Source organism: Electrophorus electricus, chromosome 7, assembly GCF_013358815.1.
Source record: "Electrophorus electricus isolate fEleEle1 chromosome 7, fEleEle1.pri, whole genome shotgun sequence".
Classification (NCBI taxonomy): Eukaryota; Metazoa; Chordata; class Actinopteri; order Gymnotiformes; family Gymnotidae; genus Electrophorus; species Electrophorus electricus.
In genome coordinates, this window is record NC_049541.1 from 24,022,006 (window position 1) to 24,034,465 (window position 12,460).

General features: G+C 38.6%; 1 protein-coding gene across 1 annotated transcript; it reads right to left on the reverse strand.

Annotated features, from left to right (window-relative positions):
* Positions 1–3,068: 3,068 nt before the first annotated feature.
* pi15b (peptidase inhibitor 15b) lies at positions 3,069–7,055 on the reverse strand. Its single transcript, XM_027011061.2, has 6 exons — positions 6,976–7,055; positions 6,530–6,812; positions 5,133–5,251; positions 4,520–4,652; positions 4,315–4,430; positions 3,069–3,985 (listed from the first exon to the last, which is right to left on the reverse strand). Exons 2-6 carry the CDS (start codon positions 6,791–6,793, stop codon positions 3,850–3,852), a joined length of 768 nt encoding a protein of 255 aa, XP_026866862.1. The 5' UTR covers positions 6,794–6,812; positions 6,976–7,055; the 3' UTR covers positions 3,069–3,849.
* Between the last annotated feature and the right edge of the window lie 5,405 nt (positions 7,056–12,460).

Genomic DNA, 12,460 nt, shown 5'->3' on the forward strand with positions numbered 1-12,460 from the left:
TCCGTACACGGCGTAAGCGAACACATATGCAGGAAAATAATGTGGAGGTGCCGCGCTCGTCTTTATAGCCTATCCTAAATTTGGGATCAGTTAGGCGTGACTTTAAGCCACTCCCCAAGCCGAAAACCACACAGACCTGTTCGGGTTTACATCGAACACGTTTTGGACTTGACCGTCTTCTCTGCAAGTAATGACCAAGAACTCTGTTTTATTGCTTTCGCCACTAAACCAGCCCCACAGCGGTTTCAATAAGTATTATGTGTATTCGGCTGTTAAAACTCTACACAGTGTTGCGTTCATTAGGAGCTCAGGTGGGCAAAGTCCTTATATTGCCTGGACCTGTCATGTGCAAACGTCCCGTGTCTGTTTTCTGTGTGATAACATTGAGATTTAATATGACTGAAAACCTCTTCAGCACCTCTTCAATCTGTTGCTAGTGCTGTGCATCTGTAACAGCTGTAACCAGTGACTCTCTGTGAGGGGAATTCGCAAAAACTCCATCACACTGTTCTAATTCACGATTCAACCACCCGGGTGCCCTTGCGTCATGAACAATAAAGATAAAGATGGGCAACTGTCAAACGTCACACGCATACATTATATTTTATAACCTTTTATCAATAGCGACTTGCACTTTTATCCGTATGTGTGCTCCCTTGAAAACAAACCCATAACCTCGGCGTTGCGAGCACCTTGCGCTACCAGATTTACCAGGGGAGCTAGAAAAAGCTCTCAAATGAGCCACTCAAATAACCAAGAAAATAGCCAATGTCAACTGGTCTTGAGAGTGAGAGAGACATGTTCAATACAACTCGGAGCCCTCGCGGTATGAGTAATAGCGACAGTAGTACCCACAGTAGTAAATACTGTTACATGCTGAACTCTGAAATATCTCGTCTGGAATAAATAAATAAAATGTATTTCAAATTGATATTCTAGCACTAAAATCCCTATTGCAGAATTAACACCCACAGTGTACATTTGTGTCTAGCTGAATTTAAACAAACATGTAGGTGTTAATTCCACAGTCGGAGTTTCGCCCTTTACTGATTAGTAATTGAGACACCAGATGGCAGTGTTGGAAGTTTTACAAACCACAGCACGGCGCCCACCAGAAGCCACCGAAGACAATGGCATGACCTGCGCTGTGCTGTTTCATTCACACAAAGCATCTTCTCCTTTTACAGTCAGAGAAGATTCAATGGCACATTAAATGGCGCTTTAATGGCATATAATTATTTAGATCTCTCACATTTGTAACAGTAGCGAGAAAAGACGTGCATAGTTCAGGCAGTCACTTAAAAATGTCTGATCGTCAAGTTTGGTACTTCTTCAATGATCGCTAAATTACATTCTCTTGTATGATGGATTTTCCAGATCTTCAGTGCAGATACATGATTGATTTTCTACTGCAGCAAGAGCTAATGTATGCAACATTTTGACCCATATTTTACTGCAAAAGCTGAACTAATATACATTTGTTATTTGAAGGGGGTTATTTTTCAATTTCCGATACCTTCAGATACAGTGCCAGCACCGGAGGTCCATAAAGTTAAACAAATAAAAGGAACGCAAGCTCTTGCCAGAACAAACAGATGGTTGATTTGCTGTTTCTCAAAGTTCGGCTCAGTCAACATAGGGAAGTGCTGAAGTCTTATTCACCCAATCAGTCTTCCTCAGAGGACATTTATCCTATGTGAACCTTTATGAGCCATACACAGTTCATCTGAGAACTATAAGGCCTTTAGTGAGCCCAGCTGGACTGAGGTGGATAGCATACTCACAGTAACAATAACACACTCACATTCATACTCGCAGCACAAACATAAAGATGGAGTCCTATTAACATTACATTCTTAATTACACAAGCGCGCTCTCTATATAATACAGAACCACATTATTTATGTTTTCAGTACAAAATATGAACAATTTACTTTGGGCCAAATAATATAATAAAACAAACAAATTAAGCATAAACCAGACAACTTTCGTTGTGAGCTTTTCGGTGGGGTTACATAAGAAAACTTCACGCACTTCAAGTCACACTGCCACTGCAACAGCCTTACAAAGCGGCGTAGTGGAGTTCCTGTCCAGGAGATGGCGCTGTACTTCGTACTTCGCGAGACAACAGGCTACTATTGTTCTTTCTAATGAATTTGTAATAATGACATTTCCATGTTTCAGCAGAGCATGCTATCAGTCTACTGAGGTCCATTATAAATTGTATTTAGCAAATGTTTTAAAGTAACATGGTACAAAAATATCTTAGTTGTGATAAAAGTAATTACTTTTAACATTAAGAAAATTAAATAAAACTGTTAAAATTACTGATAAAAAGAACTTACTATTAGTTAAGATATCTCATCCGAATTACCATACATAAAAAATTATAGAGTACACTAAATACCAAAAGCCTAAAACATCCAAAATGCTTAGCTTCTAAGTGTTTTAAATAGCATACAATAACTGAAGGGTGTAATGGGTCCAAAAGTTTTCCTCAGGGGTTTTCAACTCAAAGTTTTTTTCACTCTCTAGCACACCTGTACTGACTGTTGAAGGCTTTTAGCTGATGTGCTGGATCAGGTGAACTGGAGAAAGTAAGATGTCAGACTCTGCAGCGTAGTTGGGCTGGGAGCAGGAAACTCCTGATCTAGCCCCTGCTTCTGGAACTCTACTACCTCTTATACAGATGCTTTAAAATACTAAATGCATACACATACCAACAGCACATTAAAGCCAGCTATAACCTTCAAAAAGCACCATGTCCCATGTGAATTAACTACAATGCTTATAATGTCTCAGCATGGATTCTCATGTGTGTGGGACATACAACTGGAAGACAGTGAAAGGTATTGACTGCAGAACCTCAAACGTCTGCATGGTTTGGCTAATCCAAAATGGACATGCACTCACACACACACACACACACACACACACACACACAGGCCAGTACTATGAAATAATTGAGTGTAGCTATTGGTATATGACCATGAAACAGTAATAGGATGCACTCACCATACACTTTATTAGAAATGTTTATTTACTAGAAACACATTTTAGGTGTATAACTAGTGATGACAGCACATCTGCTTCCAAACACAATTTGTTAGTTATCCTGTAGCTTTTCATCAATAGTCAGTTTCTGACTATGACACATATAATGATATTGACACATTGAAAAACATCTGTGCCTGATACAGGCATGTCAGCAAGACCTCCCCACTGTGTTCAGAACGGTCTCCCACCTAAAGAATACCCAGTCAGCAGTAGTCCTGTGGCAAGAAAACCACTGTGATAAATAGGTAGAGGCTGGCTGTGCCAACAGATATGTCTGTACTTGTATACCAATAAAATGCACCTATAAGAACAGTGTACCAAATGTGGTGCACACTCAATATCAGAGCAAGGTAAGTGTGTCTAATAAAGTAGCTGGTGAGTGTAAAAAATGCTTAGCTTTGACCAACATATAGCATGAGTTATCTCTTAGCACCCTGACAGTTATAACAGTGATTAGTTTTTATCAACCAATAAAGAAAGGCATAGTCAAACCATAAATGTACATTAAGTAGGGAACAATATAAGATTATTACAGGCCTTAACTGTGTATCAGTACAAAACTCTGGCTAACCACATTTAAGAGCATCAATATGATGATCCACAGTATAAGAGCCCTACAAAGAATACTTAACATTAGCACCATTTCTAGTAATTTAAGTATAGCTCATACAAGATCATATGAAAAAATGCAACAAACAAACAAAAACCACACCTTTCTGTATATCAGATGACATCACATATTATCATTTACCAAGACAAAACTGTTATCAGACAACACTGAAAACAAATAGCTTACTTAAACCAGTACATGAAGTTGGAGTTAAGGGCAGGGAGACACATGTTATTGCTGCAGGAGGCTCCGTAGATTGGTGGGCACGTGGAGCATGGCACCCCAACCTGGTATGGTGCCTCTCCTATCCAGTTACCCCTGGAAATCAGAATTATAAACATTTAACAGACTTGAGCCATACACATTCAAAGGGTAATCACTAAGTTCAAATTTTTGTGAATATTGGTTCTTGGTCCCAGCTCTCCCATGCACCTTATACACCTGACCCATCTCATCAGCTCATGACCAAGCCCTTTGTAACAAGAATCATATGTGCTTGACTGGAGAAAAGTACAATGATAAAACACTTCTGTAGCTCTCCATAGCTAGACCAAAGACTGCTAGTAAAATGGTATAATTAATTTGGTACAGTCAAATTCAGATTTATCTAAAAGATATTTGAAATTGAGTTTTGTGTATACACTCACTTTGGAGAGTAATTGCAGACCAGGTATGTTGCCTGCCTCCATACCGTTCCCCACACCACCATGTTGTAGCACAACTGAACCGCACACCCGACTCTGTTTGAAGTGGCCCAGACCATCTGCATGGAGCAGGGAGTGACATATATAGGGAAGCTTAACTCGATGTCTGCTGAGCTCACCAGAAACTGCAGCTCTCTGTCACACTTACTTGTGTGTAATGTGTACACATAGGTCCGTAACAGCGCATAGGGCACCTGGGGTTACAGTCACGGGGGTATGGGAATACGTAATCCCTCACCTCGTCATACCAGGGCTTAACCAACTGGAGGATGGACCGGTAGCTGGGAACAGATGAAAGACACAGTGAGTGTTGTCCAGACAACAGGTACATTTTGCTGGATGCAGTGTACTGGAGCCCAGTGGAATAGCCTAAAGAGCCAACTGCCATTAGCTCTGATGTATCCATGGCAGAGCCACAGGCATTGATGTTTTGATTCCCTTCTTGTAAAAAAAATTAAGAAAACAACTTCATATATCTTGACTGAAAAATGACTGAAAAATATTTTCATGTTTTGTCCCTTTCCAGGAGCCTGTCCATGGTGCTGAAACAGACAAACACACAGTGCATAGCTAGAAGCTAAATTTCAAAAGAGTTGCTTTTTAAAGATTTGTTAAAGTCTTTAATATATATATATTTCTGATTTAGCTTTAAAAAAAAAGGCCTGTCATCTGAGTTAGCTTGTTATGATGCAGCTCCTTGTTTAAGGTTATCACAGTATCACACTTTGTCCTCTCACTTATAAAGAGTTTGCCAGCCTTACTTGCCAGTTCGGACGGAGAGATTTTGGCCCAGGTATCGAAGCAGGTATGGTGGCCCGTGGTCCCAGATACAGGTGGCAGCCCAGGCCTCTGCTGACCTTGCCAGATTGTCATCCCACACCTGCTCATATAGAGAGAACACTGAATAACAGCTCTTATGCTGAGAGGGTTTGCATGAGAACCAACTGAAGGGATGTGTCAATCAAAAAAGAAAACCTCACTAACAGCAAATTTAAGGACGTGGCTAGCTACACAAACTAATGCACCAACTAAAGACTATAGAACTTCAGTATTCATAAAAATCACTGATCACGACATAAAATATGTGCATGTGTGTGCAGTATGTGTGTGCAGTATAATCAAAACCAGCACTAGCTGGTTACATCCTTAAGGCTTTCATCCTTAAAGCATGAGCATACAGTGTAATGGCAGATAACTGATGCCTATTTTATCTGATGTTTTCCCCTATTTCTCTCATCTCTGAAAGAAATCTTCATTGTAGTTGTATCTATTTGGGTATTATAGAACACTACCAATCTGAAAAGGCAAAGACCAGCTCAAGCCTTCTTAATTGGGGAGCACTTTTTCAAACTATCATCACTGAATTCTTCAGCACGTTTGGACGAGAACTGTGCACTCTTACAGCTAAATAACAAATGAACTGAGATGAAAACATTCCATATCCGTGATCTCATTCATTCAGTATTCTATATCAGGTGACAGGCGTCTTTATGGCTCATAATAAGTCACTCAAACAAAAGCAGTGCAAATCGTTCAGTAGTCGCATAGTAATTGCAACAGATGAAAACGACACGTCTTTCATGCTAAAGGGGCTGCAGCACGTGCTACACGTGAACGTAACATTAAAACACGAGCGCTATTTCCATTAAGAGCAGCGGGTCTCTTTAAACATTCCCCGTCTTGCCTTCTAAGGCGATATTTCAGTAATCTAAAGTCAATGCAATGGTTCAAATAATCCAGAAGGGGGAGCGCACCCATGTCCCTTTCTATCTAATCGTAATGCCATACGTCCAACAGGGGTGCGCGAATTCTTTTGTGCGCTTCAGTCTGTTTACCCGTCGCCTGAGTTTCAGAATTTCCATTTTAATTCAGAGGGAAAACAATCAATTATTCAAACGTATACGAAATAAACCAACACAACAAATATCCTTCGCTTTCTAAGTTTTCGACCTCCAATAGGTGTTGTATTCTAGTTGCTTTTTAGAAATGTTAGGTGTTAGAAATGTTAGAAATCTTAGCTGTAGATAGTTTAAAATTAAATGCAACGTGCAATTGCTCATAAACAGAACAATGCAGAACAATGCAGTTACCATTTTGGTATTTACGATTTGCAGTGAACTGAAAGAATGGAACACTGCTTGTACTTTTAGACACTTACCATGTATTCCATGTTGGCAGCAGGTGGAAAGACACTGGCTCGCACCTTATTGTGATAGTCCAGGATGGCTATCATGTCGCTTTGTGAAATGTAACGCTTTCGCCTTGATTTTGCTATGGATGCCGACACCTGGTCTTCAACGTTGTTGCTGACGGTAATGTTGACTCTTGTGGGTAAATCAGTTGCATTTTTTACGATCAATGCACTTGCATCGCTGGCGGCACATAATAGAATCAGGTCGATAAAAAAGTTGATGTTCCCCATCCTTTTCAGTTCACCGACCCTAAATTAACCAACATAATGTGTGAGAGAAATCTGCATAGTAGGAACTAACAATGTGATTTTGGACCTAAAATGACGATAAATGAATCACAATAAGAGCTATGTAAATAAACACACAAACCATAAATGAATTTGGGCAAACGTATCGCTGACAAAGAGCTTACCTTTTTGATAATCAGCTTAATGACTATAGTTGATAAGACAGCTATTTACTACCTGCGATTTCTCTCGCACTTGGCACGTTGCAAATCTCCCACTGCAGTTTTTGCACGGTTCGGTTTATATACCGTACCGTGGCACGGGAGGCACGAGGAAGGTGCACTCAGTCCCTCCCTGTCACCTGGATCAATACATCGAGTCAGTGCGCTCAATCCGGCGTTCTCTTCTTAGGAAGTAAAAAAAAATGGTCAGCCCACTCTGATAACTGTTACTACTTCAGATTTAGTTAAAGTAGCTATTTTTGTAATAAACATGTGGCCTGGAGTTAAAAACCATGTAACTGGGTAAAAACAAAACCACGCTTATAGCCCTTGAACTCGTACAAATCGTTCGCCACAAAGCTTTTCCCATTGTTATTTTCTCTGTCAAGGTAAGGACAGAAAATTTAATCAAGTGCAGATGGTATGAAGTCAGTTAATATCTTTCCCGAAAAGCATAAGCCTACTCAAGCATTATAATAAATCTAGATAGAAAAGATTGTATTTAGATGATTTTAGTGTGCCTGTCTCGGATGTTTAAACTGCCATATTCGTTACACAGTTACACTTGTACCGTGTTTGGATCTAACCCTGGTTTTCTAGCAGGGCAAGTGGAGAGCCAAGTTAAGAAGTCCTTCTCATGCGTATTATTTTCATTGGCAAATGAAATCTGGCAAAGAGGCAACATGACGCAGATACAGTATGACCCCACTCCACTCCTAAATCTGCCTCTCTCCCCGTTTCCCTTCAACGGTAAATAGCCCGGGTTTCTTAGAAATTATACTGATATGCCTATTCCTCTGTAATCTTAATAATTTTCTTAAAATCATTGTTTAATTTTTGCACTAAGTTTAATTCAGACATTGCCTTAAGATAATTATACTCTGAATATAATTAGTTTTTAACAAAGTAATTTATATTAATATTATCTACAGTAGGTATTCATTGTTTTAATATACTATATGATATTCAGCTGCTGCACCCAGTAAACATATTCTATCAGTTGTTGATTTTCCAGCCCTGATGTTTTGCTGTGCATTAGTGAAATTGGGATATGGGGTCACTGATCATGGATCTCATGAAGAGAGAAACTACTTTAAATAGTTTGGCTAACAGTGGCATACAATGCATTAAAAATTCACAATATGAAATTATGTTTAGAGAATAGTAACATAATAAAATACAAACAGATCTCGAATGCAAAGTAATATAGCACAAAATATTGAATAAAAGGCCAATATAATCTGAAGTATCCCATGAGGAAATATTTCATTTAATCTCTGTACATTATTATGACTAACTTAATGGTAGTACAATTTTCAACAGAAATGTGTTTAATAGCTAAGTCACAGGAAGAAGATGAGATGACTCAACATGAATCGTGGCCCATTCCTTGCTGCATTACTGTACCACTGTTTGAGTCTCTACATGGATCAGTCAGTGCACCCCTTTATTCTCTGATCAGAGATTATTTGATGAGAAATTGTTGTCCAGCAGTAAAACGACTGTCTGTGTGTGTGTGTCAGTATGCGAGTAAGTATGACTGATTTTGTGTCCATGTGTGTAAGTATTTTGGGGTAAGATGGAAAAAGAGAAATACCTACCACTGCACACTGCTCATCCTATTGGCAAATTCAAGTCAGTGACTCCAGCTTCAGGTCTCTGCACTGCTGCACTGAGTGTTGGATGTAAACACTATCCAAGCAAAACTACCAAAGGATAAACCTGTAATCAAGGCACCGGTTCACTGAAACTAGTAACTTCTATGTATAACTATTGCATTTATATGCTTAAAAAGGGAAAATAAACACAGTAGCCTTTTAATCTTTGAATTCTGAAGTAATAAAAGAAGCAGCTTCTGTTTAGAATACACCTTTCAGTTTCTGTGCAGCTGTATCCATATTTTTATCTCTTAAAGTTGATATTTCACTTTCTTGAATGGATGTATTCTTTATTAGGTTTTCATTTCCAGTGAAAGCTACCATAACCTTATTGCTGTTACACCAAGTGTAGAAATGAAGTATCTGGTAACATGCCAAAAAGCTAAATAAAGGTCATGGTCCATCTGCACCAGAACAATTGCTTTTCAGATTTTAATGTCAGGGGGAGGACTTTTACTGTGTATACTCCAGTAACCAGTATACCTGCGTCCTGTAACTTCATACTTTTCATATTGGTTTCCATGTAGCTACTGAATATTAATAATAAGCCTTATGATTATTAAGTAAATATGAAGCCTATAGTTTAGAAGTAAATGCTCAAAAGGACATTAAAAGGTCATAACAAATAGTCCAATGTCATACCATCTTTGTCATTAACCTCCAAGGGGTATTCTTGGAGTTTTTCTGTTTCTAAAGCAGCCCTAAAAAATGTTTCTCTTCACCCGCCTTTCAAATTTACAAAAACTAAGACAAGCGTATATATATATAAAGAAAGTATATATATCAGTGTATATTTACAATTGCTGTTAAGGACTGGTGCTAGATTCTGAATATCTGTCAGTTGTGGAGCAAATGCTCACAGCAAGAACAGATGTTTGGCACCTATTATTGCATGTAAACAAACCTATCATTGCGTATAAACACTCATGCACACATTCAAAGAAACACACATAAACACACAAACACACACACACACACACACACACACACACACACACACACACACACACACACACACACACACAGTAACTCACTTGTGCTCTTCAGTAAGTGCACACACCAACCTCATGCTTCATTGAGAGTGTTCACTTGACTCTCCTCTATCGACAGCCAACCGAAACAAGCCTAATAAATCCATTATATTATTAGAAGGCATATTTGACAGAGCTCTTTTGACAGAACTATGTTTTTGGTAAACAGCAATATGGCAAAAATGGAGATGGTTGCTTAAGTTCAGCTATGTAAGTTCAATGTTGTAGCATAATTAAATTAGGAAGTTACTCAATAATACCTCAATACATGTGTGGTATGCTTTCCCAGTATATATGTTGACATAGACCACCAAAGAATAATGTTCATGCAATTTAATTCAGTAGATGTTAAAGGATTTAAATTTACATGTACATTCCATGTGGTGCATGTTTGCTCTGTAATGATTTGTAGACAACCACAGGCTCCATTTTTTCATTAGACATTTCTGGCCACAGCTCAGGGTTTTCAGGATTTGGCAGTGAGGGATGTGGAGCTGGCCAGCCCAGCAGAGGCGATAACCATGAGAATGTTGTTCCAGTGTTTGGCCTGGTCTTGTGTAAGACCCCATGTCCTCGAGGCCAGCAGATGACTCAGAGAAGCCATGACACTTAATTATGTGGTCTAAACAACAGTTGGAGAAATACAGTACACAGTTATTCATATTCATGCAGACGTGGCAAGAGGGCAGGATGGAGAACTAAACAGAAGAACGACATGATTCTGTATAGGTAACAGTGCAGTTATATAGGTGAAACTACTTCCTTATGGATCACTTAATTCCTTATTTGTAAACTTCATTTAAATATTGGTAAACAGTGTTTTGGTAAACAAAGTGTCTTATTTTCTAATGGAAGAGATTCTACCCAGACTCAGAAAGAAAAGCATCTTAGGATTCCTTTGTCCTTTATCTCTCATGCATAGAGGGAACCTCCATTTTACATTCAGGGAACCATATTTATTTTCAGAATATTTACATAATTTGCAGTAGTTGTAAGCTTGGCCATGAGAACGAAAGACAAAGAGACAAAGAGACAAAGAGCTCCAATAAGTATCATTTAATTATTGCAAAATGTAATAATAGTTGAAAAACTAGTATGCAGTTATATTACTTTCAATCTGCTGCATTAAATATCCACACATTGACTAATAAGTCCATCTTGAAAATTGTGAATTTTGCTTTCTTTCATTCAAACAGAAATTAGAATGTAATATTTGCTTTCATTCATGTTGAGATGACATGCAGCTGTGTTCTTAGTATCTGTTGCACAGGTTCATTAGCAGGTTGCTTGACTGCACATTTAACGTTATCATGTGAATGTCTCAGAATTTTCTACAATTAAACAAAGATAAAACAAAAAAAAATAATACACTGCTGTATTTATACTCCTAGCCCTCTGAAAGGCAAAAACTACTTGAGGAATTTGGGAGACATTTTAATAGTTATCTCTGGTTCAAGAACCACAGCATACTATTAATATCTCTAAGCCTGTTCTGCCACTGCTGATACAAAGAAACATACTTCTGGGTCCATTAGTCTGGACTAGAGCAGAGCTTTCTTCTCTGGCCTACCCAAGAACTCTATTACAAATTTGCAATGAAGAACTTCTCATTTTTTAAATATGGGTTTTACCCAGGCATAGACCATCAGACAGAAGTGACTCCCCTTAACATGCCAGGCAAACCACTGTCTTCATAACATTTGTTCAGGGACAGTTTCTGTCCAGTTCAGGATCTGATCTCTGATCTCGACTTCTCCCAAACACTCAATACTCTTGTAACTGGAATCAGTAGAGCAGGTGGAATGAGAGTCACTGATTTGTATACATAAGATGTTCTTACATCATTTTTCCATATAAAAAAAGAAACAACTGAACAATGGAGATAAATTTGATGTGGGCACATTACTATTACGCATAATTAAATAGGATTTTGGTTCATATGCTGATCTCTGACAATGGTGGATTTCACTAGGGCATTAGTAGTTGATATAACAGGAAAAACAAGCTGATTAAAGGCCTTCTTCCCTCTGACTCATTTTCATGCACAGTTCCCTTGGCCTTCAGCTTGCCCAGATTGATGACATAACTAACTGTTTACACCATTTCAGCACTTTCTGTAGTGTAGCATAGTTATTATTGTTGGCATCTTTATAAGCAGAAATCAGGTCCAGATTTGTGGATGCACACTGTTGCAATCGTTAATGCTGTAGGTAGCATTTTTTATTGTCATCCTAAAATTCTAACGAGAGTTGCTCAAAAACCCTGAAGTATTTCCATAAAATGTTATTAACACAAATGTCCTGCCTCATAAACTACACAGATTGGGGTGATGTGGTTATTTCTTCCTTCCATAACCTTTTGTCACTCTCTTGATAATACTGGCTTACCTCACCTTCAGCAACTGCCTTGTGGACACCAAAAAACAATACAACAGTCAAGTATTCATTTTATCGTCCATAACTCACATGGTGATTTATATACAGTAGACAACCTCATAACTCATAAATCCCACCAAAGATGAGTCGATGAAACACCATTCAGAAGTCATAACACTATGTGTAGGAATCCATAATATTACTAAGAATCCTAAGTATAGGTTCTGCTATTATGGTTAATGTGGCGGTAAGCCATCGACTTGAGGCTTGGGAATCTGAAGTCTGCCAAGGCCAAGACAGTGGAGCTGTAATGTGGTCTGTGTAGAGTGCAGGGGAGGATCTCACTTTTCAAATTTATTTACTGCAAAATCCCTGCAAACTCAGT